Below are 21,920 nucleotides of genomic sequence, written 5' to 3'. Positions count from 1 at the left end.
TGAGCAGTTTTGGGAGGTGTACATCGCATCCAGACTTTATTTCTGGTGTGTTAATATCTATTTCTGGTGTGTTAATATCTATTTCTGGTGTGTTAATATCTATTTCCCACCCTGCGGGGTGCATTCCAGAAAGCAAAGAGGGAGAGGAGGGAGGAAAACACTTGCTGCGTTCAGCAATACGGCTCTTTTAACGCTCAGATTTGAACAGTTTTGCTGTTTTCGGAGCTGAATTATAAAGATATGGGGCAAAACATCGTGATAATGACAGCCAGAAACCCAAGCACCCCTTTTTTCTCCCACGGCTCCATCCTTTCCTGCATCCCTCTGGATGCTCTGAGACGGGAGCGGTGAGGATGGAGCTACCGGTGGATCCAGATCCCGACTTTTCTCTCCTTCTCTGTTTGTTTGGGGTATTTTTTTTTTCCTGTGACTGCTGCACCACCTTGGTAATGTCTTTGTCTCTCTCCCCTCCTTTCCCCCCCATCCCGTGTGTTTCCTCCACAGCGGAGTGGCTTTGTCCAGAGCTCACTTCGAAAAGCAGCCACCCTCCAACTTGAGGAAATCCAATTTCTTTCACTTTGTTCTGGCTCTCTACGACAGACAGGGGCAGCCCGTGGAAATAGAGAGGACAGCTTTTGTGGACTTTGTAGAAAATGATAAAGTAAGGCTTCTTATCTCTCTCTCCCTCCTTCCTCTTTCCCCTCCCTAAATTGGTTCTCACTCCCACCCCCAATTACTTCTTTTCCTCCCCCCGATTACTTCTTTTCCTCCCGAAATTGGTTCTTTTCCTCCCCCCAATTAGTTCTTTTCCTCCCGAAATTGGTTCTTTTCCTCCCCCCAATTAGTTCCTTTCCTCCCCAAATCGGTACTTTTCCTCCCCCCAATTAGTCCTTTTCCTCCCCAAATTGGTTCTTTCCGTCCCTCAAATTGGTTCTTCCCCCCACACACCCCGAACTGCTCTTTTTTCCTCCCCAAATTTGATCTTTCCCAGTCCCCAAATTTGATCTCTCCCCCTCCCCCAAATTGGTTCTTTTCCTCCCCAAATTGGTTCTTTTCCTCCCCAAATTGGTTTTTTCCTCCCCAAACTGGTTTTTTCCTCCCCCAAATTGGTTCTTTTCCTCCCCCAAATTGGTTCTTTTCCTCCCCAAATTGGTTTTTTCCTCCCCAAATTGGTTTTTTCCTCCCCAAATTGGTTCTTTTCCTCCCCAAACTGTTTTTTTCTCCCCAAACTGGTTTTTTCCTCCCCAAATTGGTTCTTTTCCTCCCCCAAATTGGTTCTTTTCCTCCCCCAAATTGGTTCTTTTCCTCCCCCAAATTGGTTCTTCCCCCTCTCTCCGAACTGATTGTTTTCCTCCTCAAATTTGATCTTTCCTCGTCCCCAAATTGGTTCTCTCCCCCTCTAAACTGGTTCTCCCCTCCCCTAAATTGGTTCTTTTCCTCCTCGAATTTGATCTTTCCCCATCCCTAGATGAGTTTTTCCCCCCGTAAATTGGTTCTCCCCCCCCAATTGGTTCTTTTCCTCCCCCCAATTGGTTCTTTTCCCCCCCAAATCCGTTCATTCCCCCCCAAATCCGTTCATTCCCCCCCAAATCCGTTCATTCCCCCCCAAATCCGATCTTTTCCTCCCCCTTCCTTTGAGCTGCTAAACTTTCAGTACCTGTTGTCCCTCACAAAATACAACCAAGGGTTCAGACTTTTGCTCTCTGCATGTTGGTGTAGTTAAATAAAAAGGCTTTCAAGCCTCTACTTATCGGGAATACAATGGGAATTTCACACACCTACTAAAAACAGAACCAAAAAAATAAGGGGAGGATAAATATGCTTTATTATAATTGTTTTTATGGTACCTACCGGATCTGTCAGGTTTTATTTGCGCCCCAACAGAGGTGGAATCTGTCGTAATATCCGTTGAGCCTGATTATCTGTATTTCTTGAGGCTCTGAAGTCAGTGGCAGGACTTGAAAAGCATTTGCTTTTGCATTTTAAATCCCCATATTTTTTTTTTGACCGGTTCATGTCATTTTTACAATCGTTTTCTCAGTCGTGGGCAAGATTGTTTTAATTATGAAGGATGCTCGTAAATAATTATCTTCTAGGAAATTACAGTAAAAGCCATGCCAGAAACATCCTCGTAACGCAGTCTCCAGGAAATAAATATCAATAATGACTCGAAATAACATGATTGCAAAGCAACGAAGGCATTAAAACCAAAACCCACTGAGCGTTCCCGCTATTAATCTGCTTTACATTAACCGACTCCGAGCGCACAAATTCGTCTCAGTGGGTCGCCTTGAAAAAGTTCAGCGCATAATAGCAAATAAGAAAGGGAAAGAAGTTCTTGAACTCCTCCAGGAGGAGATGTCAGCAGTGTTTTGTAGTTTGTCCCGGGTCATTTGGAAGGTTAATATCTCCCAATCAGCGGATTCACCTCTTGGAATTTTAATGGACTTTGTTGTCGTGACGATCGGCTTTTGCGTTTTCAAGTGTAAGTTGGGGAGAGAGAATATAGGCATATTTTCGTGCTCTCTTTCAGGAGCAAGGGAATGAAAAGACGAATAACGGCACGCATTACAAACTCCAGCTCCTTTATAGCAACGGTGAGTCTCCTTCCAGTCCCCTTGCGTAGGTTGTAGAGTGGGGCAAGGGTTGTAGGTGTTGTCCCTCCGACTTCCAAACCACACCGAGATCCCCTTGCACGATGTCCGTGATGGGCTCCGACCTTTCCCTGGTCTGGATGGACTCGGGGAAACAAAACGTGTTTTTCAGGGGGGGTTTAATAAGGTGGAATTATAGGTGGAACCGAATGGTTTCGTGCTGGTGTTCCGAGAGATGGATGTAAGAGAGTGATTTATTCCTCTTCGCTCTCGCTGTAGGTGTCAGGACTGAACAGGATCTGTACGTTCGACTCATCGATTCAGTCACTAAGCAGGTGAGCACAGCTCGTCTCTGCCGTGCTACCCCGTCCCACCTCACCCTTCCTTTTTTTTCTTAACATCACACTGGGTTTTCCTCTCCGCTTCATTTTTGTCTCTTGTTCATCTGTATCGCAAACTTTATTTTTGAAGGCAATTAAAAAGTAACGCTCTGAAGCCTCTCTTTTATGGACAGATCGTGGGGGTTTTTATCTACTTTATAGCAATATTTATGTATCAGCTCCTTTCCCTGCTCATAAAGCCTTTGGGCAAAGGTGTTTATTTGCGCGCGATGGCAAAAAGCCTTCACCGAGGAGCTGAATATGGTGACAATGATTAACCCTCTGACGCTCACCCCTTCTCTTCATTTCGTTTTTTTAGCCCATAACTTACGAAGGACAGAACAAGAACCCCGAAATGTGCAGAGTTTTGCTCACCCACGAAGTCATGTGCAGGTAAGAGCACTTGATCGACGGGGAGCGGTTAAGTTCGTTAGCAGAGATGCCGAAATGCCCTTTTCTGATGGATTTCTGGGCAGAAAGAGTCCGATTTGTTTGTTTTGTTGTTGAGTCAGAGAGATTCTTTGTGTAGGAAGACTTTCTTTTTACGTGTGGGTAATATTTGATTTGGTTTCAATACAGATATTTGGGTTTAATACAGATGATTGGGTTTAATACAGATATTTGGGGTTTCTTTTGGTGTGATTTATGTTGTTCTTTCACTGCAGCCCCAGTTCCGCATTCGGAGCTGCGCTATTTTTGTTTAAACCCGGCCTTGGTGTGTGTTGTTTAAATCAAGACTTTTTCCTATCCTTATTTCTTCCAAAATCCCTGTTCACCTTTTGAGAATGAGCAGATTTTACCTGGAACCTAAAAGGCATTTTTTTTTCCATGTCGTTTTTCTTCTTTAATTCTTTAATTAAACCATCAGTAATATTCTTTAATTTTGCATAGTTCTACCCCAACTGAAAAAGAAACCCCTTAAAACACAAATTCTTGCTTTATACCGTGTAAACAATATTTAGATTTCCACTTTTGAATTAAAAAAAAGGCACAATTTTTAGCATGTAAAGTTCTAAATGAGGGGGTAACGTGAGTTGAGGATGTTTTTACGAACATCTGTATGAGTCTGAAGTTACTCGTACCGTACGGATCTTCATTGTGCTTCCATGGTAACTTATTACTTCCCCTGTTCTTGTGTAATTAAGTATTTTTCAGTCCATATAACGATGCGAACAGTCGGTGCTCTTGTATTAAAACGTGCTGAATTGTGCAGAGAGTGTTCTTTCCTAAAACGAAAGGCAAACTGACTCTTGGCCTTTATTAAACTCAGTTTGTGATTTATTATATTAGGGGGTTTTAAGCTGTCGGACTGAGCGTTGCCGCTTTAAATGTTGCAGTTTGCTGCTTGGTTATTACTTTAAAAGCAGGTTTTTAAGTGAATTTAGTAGGAAAAGCAGCTTATTTGGACAGGCTTCTTGTCGAGGGAAAGTCTTAATCCCGGGATGGAACAACTTTGTCAACTATGGCGTTGCTTTTTAATTGTAAAAGTCCATCAAATGCCTCATATTTATTGGTTATAAATATAGAACGGTAATTAAGTTGTAGTTATAATTAAGACCACGAGCTTTGTCGCTTTTTGTCCACAGACGTGTGTGTAAACCCAGAGCGTGCCGGGTAGGAGGAGGCACAGGGTGGGCTTTTGGAGCTTGTAGACGTAGCAGCAAAGGTTTCGGTGTTTCTGGGTATTAAATATCTGTGTTACCTGCACTGTTGAAAGGCTTCACCATAACTGGGGGAACAGGAGAGGAGAAAAATCTTTTAATTGCTGTGCAGCTGAGTCCTGGTTTGTGAGAACAGAACAGCGCTTGGTGTGCTTCATCGCTCTCCTCTCCTCCTCCACAGAGCGTCGTGCTGGTTTAGAAGTTAAAATACTTAACACCGGCACCTTCCCATCCAAATATACTTTAAAATCAAATTAATTTGGCTTTTTCCCCGACTCCTTTCCACGCCTTTATAGTATCCATTGAACTTTTCTATACCTGCCTCTGCCGATGCCCCTAAACATGCTCCGTGCTTGATTTAAGGTGGTGTTTTACCAATGTAAACCATTATTCCGATGACACTGAGCTCTCCCGCTTGATAGATTAACCGAGGATGAATTACAACTCGGGGACATCCTTCCCATGTAAAACACAGATTAGTGAATGGAATCAAAAGGGCTCTGTAACCTAATCAAGACATTTGATTTGAAACGTCGCCTTGCCCTGAAGTGGCCCCGCGCAGGATGCCGGAGAGGCGCTGCACCCATCGCTTTGAGTAACGCCGAGGGAACGGATCCAACTCTAGTTAAACTTGACATTTGATTTTATTTCTTTTAAGTACAATAATCCAATCCTCCTCATTGTGTGCTGCTTAAGTGACGGCATCAATTTTTAAAGCCCCTAGTTTAGTTTGCATTAGGAACGGCGTATAAAAATTTAATGCCCTGCACCCACTCTGCTGTCCAAATTGATGCCTATTGAGTTTAAACAGAAGGGTCTGCCTGTCTTTCTGCTCCTCTTCTCCCAACAAGTTGAAGGTAGGCTTTTTTTAAGGAGGTATTTTTTTTGTGCACAGTCGCACGCGCGCGTATTCTTGCTGTATAGAGACAAGCGCGTCCAAAACTCCGCATCCTCCGCTCCGCCGGTGACAGATGCACGCTTAGTGGGAAAGTTGTCTAAATATTGATACGGCTGCTCCAATCTGTCGTACCAATTGAAAGTTCAACTCCCAACTCCCAATAATTAGTGCTTACAGCAAGAGGCTCTATTTACAGCAAACAGGCGGCAAGAGACTCTATTTATTTATCCGTGGCAGGAGGGTTGGAACTGAATGATCTTTAAGGTCCCTTCCGACCTAAACCATTCTATGAATCTGTGATTTTATTAATCTACGCTCCTATGATTCTATGAATCTATGATCCTATTCATCTATGATTCTACGAATCTACTATTCTATTAATCTACGATCACATTATTCTATTAATCTACGATCACACTATTCTATTAATCTACAATTCTCGGATTCTATGATTCTCTTAATCTACGATTCTATGAATCGATGATTTTATTAATCTATGCTTCTATGATTGTATGAATCAATGATACTATTAATCTATGATTCTATGAATCTACTATTCTATTAATCTACGATCACATTATTCTATTAATCTACGATCACACTATTCTATTAATCTACAATTCTCGGATTCTATGATTCTATTAATCTACGCTTCTACGATTCTATGAATCAATGATTCTATTAATCTATGATTCTATGGATCTACTATTCTATTAATCTACGATTCTACTGTTCTACTAATCTGCAATTCTCTGATTCTATGAATCTACGATTCTATTAATCTATGCTTCTACGATTCCGTGAATCGATGATTCTATTAATCTACGATTCCGTGAATCGATGATTCTATTAATCTACGATTCCGTGAATCGATGATTCTATGAATCTATGATTCTACAAATCTATGATTCTACGATCCTATGAGTTTATGATTCTATGAGTCTACAAATCTATGATTCTATGAGTCTACAAATCTATGATTCTACGATTCTATGAGTCTACGATTCAATGATTCTATTATTCAATGAGTCAATGATTCTATGATTCAATGATTCTATGATTCGTGCTATTTATTTTCCGATTGGAAACCTTCCACTTGGGTTCTAATAGGAACTGATAGGAACCGCTCCTATTAGACAAGTCTAAATGACACATCTTTTCCCCCGCCAAATCGTTGGAAATCAAGGTAAACCACTCTTCTTTCCCGGAATAACTTTTTTTCCTCCTCTTCTTTTTCTCCCAATTACGGACGAAGAGGGAACCGGTTGTTAACGCTGCCGCCAGCCAACCCCCTATGCTCTCAATGCTCAGAGGGTTAAAAGGTATTATAATTTGAACAGAAGTAGTCTCAGGGCTTACAGCTGGCTAATAACAGAGCTGTATTGAGCGCCAGCGAGCCCCACAGCTGTGACTTTCGCCACAAGGCTCAGACTAGACAGGAGCTCTAATCAGCTGGGCCAGGCGGCCGCTGGGGCCCTCGTCTTGCTCGGCCAGATGGTGTGAATTTAGACACTTTTGTTATGCAATTGCAGGGAGGAGTTGGGGAGAAGAAAACAAAACAAAGGCCACCATGCTGTGAGCTTATTTGAGTTTGAAATTAGAGACAGATTTTTTTTTTTTCCTCCCCCCACCCCCCTTTTTTTTTTTTTTTTTAATTTTCTGGTGGGGAGAGGCGAGCGGAGGGGTGGATTTTAAAGCCGTCTTAGTCAAGTGCAAGGAGGTGGGGTTGCCTTTGGTGGCCTTCTGGGGCGTTCGGGGTGTGGGGCTGTGGCAGCTTTGGGGTTTATGGGTTCATTTTTGACTTTTTTTTTCAAGACTGTTCATGACGCAAAGCGTTATTTTCCCCCTGTACCTCAATCCAGTTTCCCATTCTTTCCCCCATGTCTGTAATCCCAATTTCCCATTATTTTCCCCATGTACATAGTCCCAATTTCCCATTATTTTCCCTATATACATAGACACAGTTTCCCGTTTTTTCCCTACATATGTAGATCCATTTTCCCACTATTTCCCTAGATACGTAAATTTCATTTCCTGGTATTTCCACATGTATGTAGTCCCAATTTCCCCTTATTTTTCCTATATATGTAGATCCAGTTTTCCCCTATTTTCCCCATGTACATAGACCCAGTTTCCCATTATTTTCCCATGCACGTAGTTTCAGTTTCCCATTATTTTCCCTATATATGTAAACTTGTTTTTCTGTTATTTCCCCATGTACGTAGTCCCAGTTTCTCATCATTTTTCCTATATACGTAGACTCCGTTTCCCCTTATTTTCCCATGTACATAGACCCAGTTTCCCGTTGTTTCCCCATCTATGTACTCCCAGTTTCCCATTATTTCCCCATGTACATAGTCCCAGTTTCCCATTGTTTTCCCTATATACATTGATCCAATTTCCCATTATTTCCCCACATACATAGTCCAATTTCCCATTATTTCCCTATATATAGAGATCCAGTTTCCCATTATTTTCCCATCTACATAGTCCCAGTTTCCCATTATTTCCCTATATATGTAGACTCTGTTTCCCCTTATTTTCCCATGTACATAGACCCAGTTTCCTGTTGTTTCCCCATGTACGTACTCCCAGTTTCCCATTATTTTCCCTATATGCATTGATCCAATTTCCCATTATTTCCCCACATACATAGTCCAATTTCCCATTATTTCCCTATATATAGAGATCCAATTTCCCATTATTTCCCCACATACATAGTCCAATTTCCCATTATTTTCCCTATATATAGAGATCCAGTTTCCCATTATTTCCCCACATACATAGTCCAATTTCCCATTATTTTCCCTATATATAGAGATCCAGTTTCCCATTATTTCCCCACATACATAGTCCAATTTCCCATTATTTCCCTATATATAGAGATCCAATTTCCCATTATTTCCCCACATACATAGTCCCAGTTTCCCATTATTTCCCTATATATAGAGATCCAGTTTCTCATTATTTCCCAAACGTGCGTGGATCTGGTTAGAAGGGAAAGTATAATAAGAAAAGATGTAGAAAATAGGAGTCTTAGGCCTCGATACTCTCGTTTTAAGCAAACGAACATCTTTAAAGGGCGATTTCCAGCACAACGTTGTAGCAGAAACGTAAATATTGGTGAAGTCATGCCAAGAGTGTACTTTAAGGCTTTGATCCTGGACCATCAGAGTTTGGGAGTTTGGCCACCGACTTCAGTCGGAAGAAGTCAGTTCTGTTAAAGGCAGCAATGATCAAACACACCCACTGGAAATGCGCTTGGATACCGTCACGAAAATACTTGGAAACAAAGATTTAAATATTCGAGAGGTACTTTGAAAAAACACCGGGATGAAATATCCTTTGAAAACACCGTGACCGCGTCATTTGTTGGAAGTGAGGGACTTCTCACGAAGGAAGACATTTTTACATATATTTGGACTCAAATATTCATATATCCAAAGGGGGGAAAAAAAAAGATCTGGTAACAGAAAAACCTGTTACCAGAGTGTGATGAGGATGCGCAATCAGAAATATTTTTAACGGCCATCTGCATAAATTACACGACTAAAGGAGATCTCAGTGTTATAGCAAAGAGAGGCCAGGACTGGTGTTTCAGTGAACCATAAAAAACCCAACCAAACACACTATAAAATAATCTAAAAATGGGTTCTTTTTGTTGTTTTATTATAGTGACACACAAACCAGCAAGGAATCGATTCCCGGTGTTGTTCCCAATGCATTGTTATATGGGATGTTATATTCCTCGAATCATGGAATGGGTCGGAAAGGACCTTGAAGCCCATCCAGTCCCACCCCGTGCCATGGGCAGGGACACCTCCCACTGGATCAGGGGCTCCAAGCCCCATCCAACCTGGCCTGGAACCCCTCCAGGGATGGGGCAGCCACCACTGCTCTGGGTGATCTGTTGGATTCATGGAATCATGGAATGGTTTGGGTTGGAAGGAACCTTCAAGACAACCCAGTTCCACCTCATCCATGGGCAGGAACACCTCCCACTGGATCAGGGGCTCCAAGCCCCATCCAACCTGGCCTGGAACCCCTCCAGGGATGGGGCAGCCACCACTGCTCTGGACAACATCACATTCCAGTGTCACGGAGTGTGGGGATAGAATGAGAGGAATGGTTTTAAGCTGAAAGAGAGGAGATTGAGATGAGATCTTAGGCAGAAATGTTTTGCTGTGAGGGTGGGGAGGCCCTGGAAGAGGTTCCCCAGAGCAGTGGTGGCTGCCCCATCCCTGGAGGGGTTCCAGGCCAGGTTGGATGGGGCTTGGAGCCCCTGATCCAGTGGGAGGTGTCCCTGCCCATGGGAACTGGCTGGGTTTGGAGCTCCCTTCCAACCCAACCCATTCCATGATTCTATGTCAGACGTACCCGCTAAGTTTATATCCTTCTGAGTGAACGTTTTTCTGCTTTTTTTTGAGTGTTTTTTTTTCCCCTTTAGGAAACATCTCACATCTTGGCTTTCAGTCTCAAAAACTCTAATTCTTTATAAACACTCATTAGGCAGCGAAAGGCATAAGAGACGCGCTCGAACCGAAGTCGGGAGGAGGAGAGAGAGGGATATTCTTGGCTTGTGTGAATTACCATAGCTTCACTGAAGTCGATGGAGCTATGACAATTTACAGCAGCTCCAGGGGCTGCCCCAGGGATTTTTAAATATTTAGTGTATCCTTTTATTTTAAAAGGACCAGCATCGATGAATAAGTGCAGGTTTGAGGCAAAGGGAATGTAGAAATGTTGAAACGGTTAGAGCTGCTATTCAAATAGATTTGCTGGTTGGATCTCATCTGCCTGGGCAATTTCCACTTGCAAACGGAAAGTTCCCGGCACGCATTTGTGTCTTAAGGAGAAAATGCAAGCGTTTGGAATTTTAATATCTGATCGAGGTTTTTTTTTTTTTTGACTAAATGCTTATTATAGGTATTTATAATTGAATATTAGGCGTTTCACAGGGAAAAAAAAGCTCCTCTTTCGTATTTTGTGCGGCCTTCAGTGAATTTAAGCCTTTTGTTTATTTATTTATTTTAAATTTCTCTGCTTGGAATTGCTTCCCAGTTTGACTCGGACCGGTTTGGGTTGGAAGGGGCCTCAAAGCCCATCCCGTTCCAACCCCCTGAAGGTCTGCAGACAAGCCTTTTAGCCGGCTGCTTTCCTCCCTGCTCTCACAGTCACTTTTTCATTTTGCTTTCCCTCTTCTCTCCAGTCGGTGCTGTGAGAAAAAAAGTTGCGGCAACAGAAACGAGACCCCATCTGACCCCGTGATCATTGACAGGTAGGATCCAAGCCTTGTTTTTCCGTTAAACCTGAAATCGTGTGTGCTTGGAGGTGGCTGAGGGTCTTTCTGGATGGTCTTTGCCGTTCGGGAATGTCTGCGTTTCGTGACTCCTTAGAACGCCAACCTAAAAGTTGCTCAACTTCATTCCATCACGGCTTACCTTAATGATATTGTTGTATATTAAGTTCTCTGAGTCTCATTTTCTTTGTGACCAAATAGTCCATGTGTAGATCTGGAATATTTTCCATCCACCGGGGATATGATCCAAGTGGATTATTGAGACAGATAAAGCTTGGAGCAGCCTTTCTTCTTTAGAAAAAGAACAAGATTTTCATAGAAATATGGAGAGGGAGGAAGGGGTAAAGGCAAAAACGCAACTTATTAGGCAGGATTAAAACTGATAGCTTGGGGATTATGAGTAATTTTAATGTAGAACAGCAACTTCATGTGTTACTCGGTTCCAGATCCAGGTCTAGGCTCTGCTTGATGATTTCTTGGTCAAAAACATAAATAAGGGAGAGCGGCAGTTCGTTAAATCATGAGCTGGCACGTGAAAAATGGTGAGTTTGGAGGCTTGGAAATCCGGTCTGTGCAACCCACTGACTCACGGTGTTGTCTGAGATCTGAGTTGAGCGAGATTCCTCAAAGAGAAATACGATTAGACAGAACTGTTGGGGTAAAAGGGACAACCAGGATCTCCTGAAGGAGAACAGTGAATAAGGAAAGCTGGAAAGAAGCCTCACCCCCAGGTTGGAACTGGGAAACTGTTTAAAGAGCTTATTCTGTTTATACTGTTTAAAGAGTTTATTCTGTTTATACTATTTAGAGTCTATTCCCCTGAAGCCATTGGGACGAGGGGCCAGAGGAGAGCTGATGCTCGAGTGGATTGATTGTGGATTGAGTTGTTACGTCTGCCTATGTCTGGCATGGTTTATCTATGTTTTAATGAGCATTATTCGTCATAGTATTCCTTGTGAATTTGTTTTGGCATCCAGAACGGTCGAGTTGGTTTGAATAAAGGCCTACGATTATTTCCTTCAGTTTTTCATCACGGAGATAATCTAAAGGATTTGGGAGCTTTGAGGATGCGATGGGGTTCTTCCACTCCCTTCACCCCACTGTTTTTCCTTTTGATTTTGTACTTACAAGTTGTGGTTGAGGGGGCAACGTTGGAAATTGCAGTAAACGGGGCTGTTTCCTGGCTGGAAGCAGAAGTCCTAGCTCTGCCATCTTGACCTTTTCGAGGAGATGCCTGGCTTATTTTTGGCTGTGCTGATGTTTGGTATGAATCTGCATTTGGGAACTTTCCAGTCCAAAGCCTGAGTTTTCTGAAACTCGTCTTACAGCTGGAGAAGCCGCATGATGTAAAGCGGAGTGTTAGCCTGGGATTTAAGCCCATGAAGGGGTAATTCCTACCACTAACTGAAATTGTCATCTCGAGTAAGCTGTCCATTCTCATGCAAAATGAAGATTCTGCTGCTTCCTCTGGGGATTTGAGTTCTATCGATGTAAAATGCGGTGGAAGTGAAACTATTGGAAAGAACAAGACTATTCTTATCAATAACTACATGTAAAACACGAGTCATGAGGCATCTGTGTAGGCAATGAGTCCTAACCCTTCTGAACCTCTTCACCATGAGGGTGGGTCCAGGTTGCCCAGAGCAGTGGTGGCTGCCCCATCCCTGGAAGGGTTCAAGGCCAGGTTGGATGGGGCTTGGAGCCCCTGATCCAGTGGGAGGTATTCCTGCCCATGGCGGGGTGTGAAACTGGATGGGCTTTAAGGTCCCTTCCAACCCAAACTATTCTATGATTCTATGATTTTGCCCTAAGCCTAGAACTTCTGCTCACAACTCTCCTGCTAACAGCGATGGGCATTCCCCCTGCAGGCATTCCTCGCCCGTGGAAGCATCCTGTCGATTCTATCTGGCAGTTCTTTCTTGAGCACCAGTTCTTCCCTTTCATCTCTGCGTGAGACTCAAAATTGGAAGTGAGATCTGGAGTTCGGTAGGGGTAAAAATAAGGGAGAGAAGAGAAATAAGGGATACAGCTCCGTAAAGCTGTTTCCACTTGGATTTAAAGGCAGTCACTATGTCACTCAAGCCAAAGACGAAAGACATGGTTCCAGATCTGTTCTGCAGTCTGGAGGTGCTGTGCTTTGGCAAATAGAATCTTAGCTCAAACATTTTCCTTGTTCTACCACTAATGAGGGACGCAGTATCCAGCAAATGACTCCCTCTTCTGTACAGCTACTTCTGTTGCACCACTTCACTCGGTTAAAGGAGGCTTGAGGAGGGAGGGATAATCCCGTTTGCTACTTAATCAACACATGTACTGTGTCCAGTTCTGGAATCCTCAACATAAGAAGGAGATGGAGCTGTTGGAACAGGTCCAGAGGAGGCTACAAAGATGATCGGAGAGTTGGAGCACCTCTCATATGAGAGAGTTGGGGTTGTTCAGCCTGGAGAAGAGAAGGCTCTGAGGAGATCTTATAGTGACCTTCCAGTACCTGAGGGGGCTACAGGAAAGGTGGGGAGGGGCTGTTTGTAAAGGCTGTGGGATAGGACGAGGGGCAATGGGTATAAACTGGAGAGGGGCAGATTTAGACTGGACATTAGGAAGAATTTCTTCACCATGAGGGTGTTGAGGCCCTGGAACAGGTTGCCCAGGGAAGTTGTGGCTGCCCCATCCCTGGAGGTGTTCAAGGCCAGGTTGGATGGGCCTTGGGCAGCCTGAGCCAGTGGGAAGTGTCAAACTCAGTGATCGTAAAGGTCTTTTCCAACCCAAATGAAGCTGTGATTCTGTGATCCAACTTTACACTGAACCGAGCACACGCCACATTCAGCTGAGCAGAGGGACTCCATTCTGAGCTGCCGCAGGTGAGCACAACTCCACCAGCAGAACCGTGTTTTCCCATTTATTTGTTTCTCCTCTCTCTTGTCTTTTGTGCTTCTAGAGGCTGAATGCTTAGGCTGTTTCTTGGCTTACCTGTTCATTGCTGTATGGAGGCAGAATTCATCGGTGTTTGCCCAATCATGGAAACTCATATCCCTGTTTGAAAAGGAAGAAATAGTTCAGTGGGGAGGGAAAAAAAAAGAGTCAGCCACATTGTTGTTCTTGGTTTTTTTCTTCTCCTTGAATGAATTCCAAAAGTTCTTATGCTGAATAAAACATTTCTGCTGTGACCTTTGCTCTGGGGACTAGATTTAGATCCGAAAGACTATTTTTCCATTTACTCTTGGAAACTGGAGCTTTGCTAAACGAAAGGGAGCTTCCTCACTGAAATTTACTGTGTACCCTCTCCCACAGACAAAGATCTGTGAGACCTGTAGGAGTTTTAGGTTCCTGAGTCAGAATTCCAGTGTAACTCGGATCGGGATCCGACTTCAGAATGCTGCCTCTCTTTTGACACCAACGTACGGCTCAGATCCCTCAATGTTGGTGTTCAAGGCCAGGTCAGACGGGGCTTGGAGCGACCCTGATGCGGTGGGAGGTGTCCCTGCCCATGGCAGCGGTTGGAACGGGGTGATCTTTCATGTCCCTTCCAACCCAAAGCATTCCAAGATTCTATGTTTAGTCCAGAAGCATTTGCAAAACACACTCTCCGAGTGTTTTAGACAGCACAAGCCACGTTGACTTCTCAAAATGTTAGAGCCACTTTCAGCATTGCATGCGAGATCACAATTTGTCAGCTCTAAATCGGTCTGTGTGTGTTCCCGTGGTGGATCACATCTCTGGTGGGTTCCTGGTCATCTTAAGTTCTATTTATCCTGTCCTCCTGCTTCGTTGTTGAAGTTTGTACTGGAACAGCTGCCCAGGGAGGTGGTGGAGTCCCCATCCTGGAGGTGTTGAAAAGAGGGGTAGATGAGGTGTTTGGGGACGTGGTTTAGTGGCAGATAGGGATGGTTGGACTGGATGATCCGAGAGGTCTTTTCCAACCTGGCGAGTCTGATTTTATGACTTGGTAGGTTTGAGACTTCAGATAGGTGAATGTAAACGCTTTCGTTTGTTTTCCTCGTGGCTGAAGTGGTGGTGTTTAACGTTCCCTGTAGTTACTGGAAACCAGTGTGAACTTTGCATACCGATGTTTCCTTCTTGGTTGATATCGTAGGGAGGGATGAAGTGGATGGCTTAGGGTGGCTTTCAGATGGAAGCGCGGAACTTGGCTCTTTTGAAGAGGATATTTCCCAAATGAGCACTGTATTTTGTCACGACTATATTATAATCACTTGGTTTCCTGCCTTTCCCACCCTGGTTATGCAGATAGAAAGAACCTCGGTCTTACGATTGTAGATTCTTATGGTTGTGGATACTGCAAATTAGTTTCATGCTTCATTTTTACTGCCGATTTTCTCACTTACTTCGGGTGAGTTGTATAGTTTTGAATATAAATTTCACATCGACTAAGTGGGAATGATCTTTTTATTTTATTCTCTTTTTCTTTATGTTTTTTTTTTAATTCTTGAAGCTGTTTAGAGCTGTTTATTTTGTGTGCTTAGGGTTACTCTTAGTGCTTCACCTAGTTTACTAAAGCTGTCGTCTGACTGAAGCCTCCAGGGCACCGAGCAGACCTGGGTGACTTTTCCAGTTGAATAGTTTATTTGCCTTTTTTTTTTTCTCCTTCCTAATAAGAGATAAACAGTCGAACGAAATTTCTATGTAAATCAAATGAAACATCTTAATTCAATTAAACAATGCGACGCAACTGGGATGGGACAGACTTTTTTTTTGTCATTACAGGGGGAAATGACTTGGAACACCGCTGCGAAACAGGAGCGTGAGCTCTGTGCTTTGTGTCCTGATGCTTTTGCTATGTGGGAGCTCTTGAGTCCTTTGCCCTCTTTGAGCTGATGGAACGAGGTCATTTATCTCAGATGCTTTAAGGCTATGAGAATCCTGGGTTTGATCCTTCCTTCTGTTCACCTAAACTCTTCCCAATTGTCTTGTAAGGAATCTGATAGGTTTTCATAGAATCACAGAATAGTTTGGGTTGGAAGGAACCTTTTTTGCTATGTGGGAGCTCTTGAGTCCTTTGCCCTCTTTGAGCTGATGGAACGAGGTCATTTATCTCAGATGCTTTAAGATCTGAGAATCCTGGGTTTGATCCCTTCTTCTGTTCACCTAAACTCTTCCCAACTGTCCTGTAAGGAATCTGATAGGTTTTCATAGAATCACAGAATAGTTTGGGTTGGAAGGAACCTTGAAGATCATCCAGTTCCGACCCCCAATAGAAGGTTTTCTTACCACATTTTATTTATTGTTCCTGGGGCAGTGGCTGGAGGGGATGGATGGGATTTGAGGGAACTGTTGGGCGTGTGGAATACTCCCTTGGGTTGAGACATGCACTAACCAGTGGGTGGAGACACGGGGTCAGCGTTGACTTGCCCCAACTGCGCGCTTGGTACTACAGATGCCGAACTACGCTCTCGGTCTGCCGACACCTGCTGTAAACATTTAGTTTTCGTGAGTATTATTGCTTTCTAAAGAAAAATCCCAAAGCATGAACACAGCTGGCACACTTGTTAGCATCTCTATAAAGAAGAAGAAGGGATTGGATTACATCCCGGTGCCAGAGGGGTCCTTCCCTCCGAGGCCGAAATGGGGCAGCGTGAGTAGAGGTTTCCTTCCCTGCTGGTGCCCTACCTGCTGTACAGATAAACACCCGAGTGACCTCACCCACGCTGCCTGTCTGGCACGTTTCATAAGCCCTAAAACTCACTTTAGGGAAAAGACAGCTGTTGCCGGGCTGAACCGTTCTGACGGTGCCCCCGTAGGGTCTGCGCTCTGTGTTAAAATGCTCTGTGTGAGGTGTCCGCATTAATAGACGTGGGCTTTATGTTTCCTTGTGTTCTCCTCCCACCAGCCCCTCTCCCTAAAAGAGGCAAAAGGACATAAAGATTAGCTTTCACTTGAAGGATATGGCTTGAAATAAATGTAGACTTCGCGCTAGCCTGGTCTGGGCTTCTTTTTGTCACCTTGGCCATCCATAAAGGACTGTATCCCTCCTATCTCCCTTTCAGGCTGATCTCCAAAACCGCTGGGTAACATAAGGATATTTTCTAACAGAAAGCAGAACAGCATGAATGAAGAGCCCTGGATGAAATTCCTACTGATACTGAGTTGCTCTGGCTCTTTAAACAAGTCACAGAACTCCGTGCCTCAGTTTCCCCCCCATAAAACAAACTGTTAGCAATTTCCTAGCTGTGGGAAGTTGGTTTTGATCCTCAAATAGGAGTTTTGGGGTTTATCTTTTCATTTTTCTATCTATACATAGTGGAGTCGGATTGTTTCTTGTTTAACTCCGTCCCACCCTCTCCTTGCGAGCTCGCCGAGGCAGAATAAACGTCTCAAATCTATTTGAGATGTGGGGTGAAACCGGGAGCCGCGGATACCGCAGCCCTCCTCAGCTCCCCGCGTGCTCCAATCCCCCCTTCCAAGCCTCCCAAACCCCACAACGATCCCTTCTCTCGTCCTAGGGAGCCAAAGTCCTTTGTTCACCGCTAAACCCTGCTCTCCTGCAAAGAGCTGCTGTTGTGCCATCTGTCTCTTTATGAATTTTTTAGTAGACTGGATGGTTGTGGGGAGTCAGTAACTTAAAGTGCACCATCCCAGCCATTTGACAAGTGGTTCTGCCGGTGCATAATCTATTTCTTTCTTCTCCACCCTTTTAGGCCAAAAGAATATTTCCTTACTAGTTTGCTCTCCAAAGCCTCTTGAAATCTCTGATACGCAGTCACATGTAAACGGCGTAAACTGCAGACCTGGGTCACTTAATCTTTCTTTTAACGTCGACAACAGATTTTTCCAGCAAGCGGGTGAATGGAAAGAAGCATAAAGATCTCTTTGAGCGTGTTAGAAAAATGAAGGATGGATGTGTGGCTAAGGAATCAGTTTGGGCTGTGGAAGCTTTGGGTTCTGCTCTTTTCCCGCTGTTGCAGAATCCCTGTGTTTTTTCTCGCCATTCACACAGTCTCTGTTTAGGAGCAAACAGAATACATGTGTGCTTTTCTGGCTTTCAGCGACAACACAAAGATACGCGTGCTGAAAATGGGTTGTTTCAGAGTGATTTCAAAAGTTATTCTCACCCCCTCCCAGATCATTAATTGCTGCTGTCTGGGCTGAGGGTGTTTCTGCTGCCGAAACTACGCACCAAATAGATGAGTTTAAATCGCTGCTGGTTTCAAGCACAGATTTACTTGTAAGCCAATCAAAGGGAACCTCATTATCCGGAGGTGTTTGTACCTGTGAGCTCTTGGCCAAGAGCGGTTGTTGGGTAGCTGGGCAGCCGTCCTGTCCCTGAGCCCTCCAAAGGGAGTTCTCGCCTTCTGGCTGGGTGGAGAATGGATTGAGAGCAGCGCTGAGGAAAGGACTTAGGGATGGTGGTGGATGAGAAGCTCAGCGTGAGCTGGAAATGTGTGCCTGAAGCTTGGAAAGCCAAAGGTGTCCAGGGCTGCATCTAAAGCAGTGGGACCAGAGGGTGAGGGAGGGGGTTCTGCCCCTCTACACCACTCTCATGAGACCCTACCTGGAGCCCTGCGTCCAGTTCTGGAGTCCTCAGCACAGGAAGGACTCGGAGCTGTTGGAGCGAGGCCAGAGGAGGCCATGGAGATGATCCTAGGGATGGAGAACCTCCCGCTTGAGGACAGGCTGAGAGACTGAGGTTGTTCAGCCTGGAGAAGAGAAGGCTCCAGGGAGACCTTGGAGCAGCTTCCAGTGAGGAAAGGGGCTCCAGGAAAGCTGCGGAGGGGCTCTTGATCAGAGAGTGCATGGACAGGACAACGGGGAAAGGTTTTAAGCTGAAAGAGGGGGAGATTGTGATGAGATCTTAGGGAGAAATGTTTTGCTGTGAGGGTGGGGAGGCCCTGGAAGAGGTTTCCCAGAGCAGTGGTGGCTGCCCCATCCCTGGAGGGGTTCCAGGCCAGGTTGGATGGGGCTTGGAGCCCCTGATCCAGTGGGAGGTGTCCCTGCCCATGGCAGGAGGTGGGACTGGATGGGTTTTGAGGTCCCTTCCAACCCAAACCATTCTACGGCTCTGTGTTCGAGGGAAAAATGTAATGATTTTGGGAGTGTTAGCCAACGTCGATTCCTTTAGTTCCACTCAGTGTGTAACTGGAAGAGTTAGCATATGTTCTGGTCCCAGAACTGCAAAGGGGACATGGTTAAGTCGGAGCAAGGACATCTTATCTCACTTAAAGAACTAAAATCTGCCTATTGCTACTACTGCCTGGAAGCCTTAAAGAAAATAAGTCCAATAAAGACAAGACTCAAAGGATTTTAGCAGTTTTGTATAAGCCGGTTCAGCTTCCATGATGCTACAGTGCCGTTTGCAGCAAGCGTGGATGGATTCCAATCTTGCTCGGTTAGTTGTGCTTTAGCAGAGATAAAGAGCTTTGATATTGGCTGGCCCAATCCCGGCTGAGAAATGCAAAGTGCAAACTTGGTGTGGAAAAATCCTTGTCCCTTTTCAAATTGGAGTTTTGTTCCTGCGATAAGAAGAATGTGGTCCAGTTTGTGTTGGGTTCTCAAATGAGGAGGTTAAGCGGCTGCACGGACAGATGATAATAAGGGGTCTTAGAAGGGGAGATGGGAGGCGGTAGAGTCAATGAGTTTGGTAGGAGTGGAGAAGGGAATGGAATCAAAGTTTCCTGTGAACTAAAGCACCTCTGGGAACAGAAGCTGAGGGTGTATTGACTATGCAAAAAAAGTTTTAGGCATGTGGAGCTGTCATGTGTGACATGGAATCTTCCCAACCCAATGTTTTGAAGACGGGTCTGTGTTTACCTGGATCCATCCATTGACAATTCCAGTATTTCTGCCTATTTGCATCCTAATGAAAATATCCTCTGTGCATTTATGACTTAAAAACCTCTTCCTTATCACTTTCCCCCTCCTCTCAGCCTCTGTCTAGACCTGGTTTTATGGACTTGTCACTTCATCTACTCTTGTTACCACCTCTTGCTTTCCTTTTGAACTTTTTGTTTATGTCCACCCCTTCCCTGTGTGTTTCTTTCACCATCTGTTTCTGGTGGGATCTCATATATTTTCTACCGTGTAAAAATCTCAGGATTAGGATTTTCTACCCTTAAAAATCCCAGCCTCTCGGAACCAAGCGCTTCACATCTAAAGGAGGCTCCCAATTAATGTGTGGTGTCTGCTGCTTTCTGATAGGGTATGAAACAATCTGTCCTGCTCAGAACGTCACCCCAGGTCCTTGCGAAATGAAGGCAATGTTGAGATCAAAAGAGTATAATGTATTTCTGAAGTCAATTGGAGGTGGGCTCATAAGTCTAAAGGTGTTATGAGTTTGCCCAAGATCACATAGGAGAGATGCTTTGTGACACAGTGAGGAGTATGGTTGGACTTAATAATCTCAGAGGTCTTTTTCAACTTAGTGATTCTATGACTCTATGAGTGGAATCCAAGTCATGGAGTCATAGAATGGTTTGGTTTGGAAGGGACCATGAAGGTCATCCAGTCAAACCCCCCTGAAGGAACCAGGGCATCTTTCACCAGATCAGGTTGCTCAGAGCCCCATCCAACCTAACCTTAACTGAAAAAAAAACTGGATGTAAGGAAGAATTTCTTCACCATGAGAGTGGTGAGGCCCTGGAACAGGTTGTCCAGGGAAGTTGTGGCTGCCCCATCCTGGAGGGGTTCAAGGCCAGGTTGGATGGGCCATGGGCAGCCTGATCCAGTGGGAGGTGTCCCTGCCCATGGCAGGGGGTGGAAGTGGATGATCTTTAAGGTCCCTTCCAACCCAAACTCTTCTATGATTCTATGACTCTTTCCAGGGATGAGACATCCGATGTGTTCCAAGCTGGATGGTGTAAGCACATCCTGGAACAGCATTTCCTTTCTGCGAGTGCAATTCATATTCCCTCCTTTCTCTCTGATCTGGATCTTTGATATGCTGCTGTCATCCAATCCATCTTTCTTTTATTTTTATTTCCTTCCCTCCCCCCCTTTCCTCTCCATCTCCTCTTTGCTGATTTCCTTCACAAATAACCACTTATTGCTCCATGGGCGTCCCATTTATAACCCCATATTTGGTGACTTTCCCTTCAAGTGGAGTCCATTGAGCTTGTAAATTGTATTGGATCACTGAGCCTATAATGAGGCTTCCAAGTCCAAACAGTGCGAGTCTGCTGGGATTTTATTGTTCATAAAGCTCCTTCCCTGGGGAGTGATAGAACCATTAGGTGTGTGCTGTGTTTAATATTTGGTCATGACAGGAAGCAATAATTTTCTATCTTTTACTGTGGCTCCCGAGTTGTTTTAAGCCGTCAGCTCGTTTGAGTCGCGGTGACTGCGAACCCATTAGGCAAAAGGAGTCGCTCTTCCCTAATCGGGGTCGGATGATTCCTACAAAGGCTATTTGAAGAAAATAAAGTAAAATGAAATGGCAACTGATTGCCCCACGGTGATATTTAATCGCTTGCCCTCTCCTGGACTCCCAAGCGCTGTCACACCTGACAGCAGATGGCATGGAGCTTATTTCACCAGACGATGGCATTTCTCATGCTGAAGGCATATTTTGTATGTTCCAGCAGGGAGCAACCACCAGGGCTCTAATTTGTATGGTGTGTTACGGGCTTGGGGATTTATCTTGTGCAAATCCACCTCAAAAAGAAAGCTGAGGAGGGGCTCTTAATTAGGGAGGGCAGGGATAGGATGGGGGGGAACGGTTTTCAGCTGAAAGTGGGGAGATTGAGGTGAAATCTTAGGGAGAAATGTTTTGCTGTGAGGGTGGTGAGACCCTGGCCCAGGTTGCCCAGAGCAGTGGTGGCTGCCCCATCCCTGGAGGGGTTCCAGGCCAGGTTGGATGAGGCTCGGAGCCCCTGATCCAGTGGGAGGTGTCCCTGCCCATGGCTGGAACTGGATGGGCTTTGAGGTCCTTTCCAACCCAAAACATTCTGTGACTCTTTGAAATAAGGATGTATGAAGTCTGTTTCCAACACGCCCTTTGCTGTGGACAAATCGCTTCTCCCTTAACCTACCTTGATGTACCTCATTAATTTGCAGCTCCTTTGAAATGGGGACTCTTAGGCAAGCAAGATGGGATACGGGAGGAGAAGCAGAGTTTCATCTTGGCTAGGGGCTCTAGGTGGT

General features: G+C 44.6%; 1 protein-coding gene across 2 annotated transcripts in view; it reads left to right on the top strand.

Annotated features, from left to right (window-relative positions):
• EBF2 (EBF transcription factor 2) overlaps nt 1–21,920 on the top strand; it is a 157,448-nt gene that overhangs the window by 2,195 nt on the left and 133,333 nt on the right. For both annotated transcript variants that reach the window (XM_054089002.1, XM_054089001.1), the window contains exons 2-6: nt 505–661; nt 2,534–2,597; nt 2,874–2,929; nt 3,294–3,367; nt 10,743–10,811. In XM_054089002.1, the coding sequence (XP_053944977.1) occupies nt 505–661; nt 2,534–2,597; nt 2,874–2,929; nt 3,294–3,367; nt 10,743–10,811 (420 nt within the window). The remainder of the gene's footprint in view (nt 1–504; nt 662–2,533; nt 2,598–2,873; nt 2,930–3,293; nt 3,368–10,742; nt 10,812–21,920) is intronic.

The sequence above is a fragment of the Cuculus canorus genome, chromosome 26 (genome assembly GCF_017976375.1).
Source record: "Cuculus canorus isolate bCucCan1 chromosome 26, bCucCan1.pri, whole genome shotgun sequence".
In the NCBI taxonomy this organism is placed as follows: domain Eukaryota; kingdom Metazoa; phylum Chordata; class Aves; order Cuculiformes; family Cuculidae; genus Cuculus; species Cuculus canorus.
This window is presented reverse-complemented; position numbering and strand designations above follow the sequence as displayed.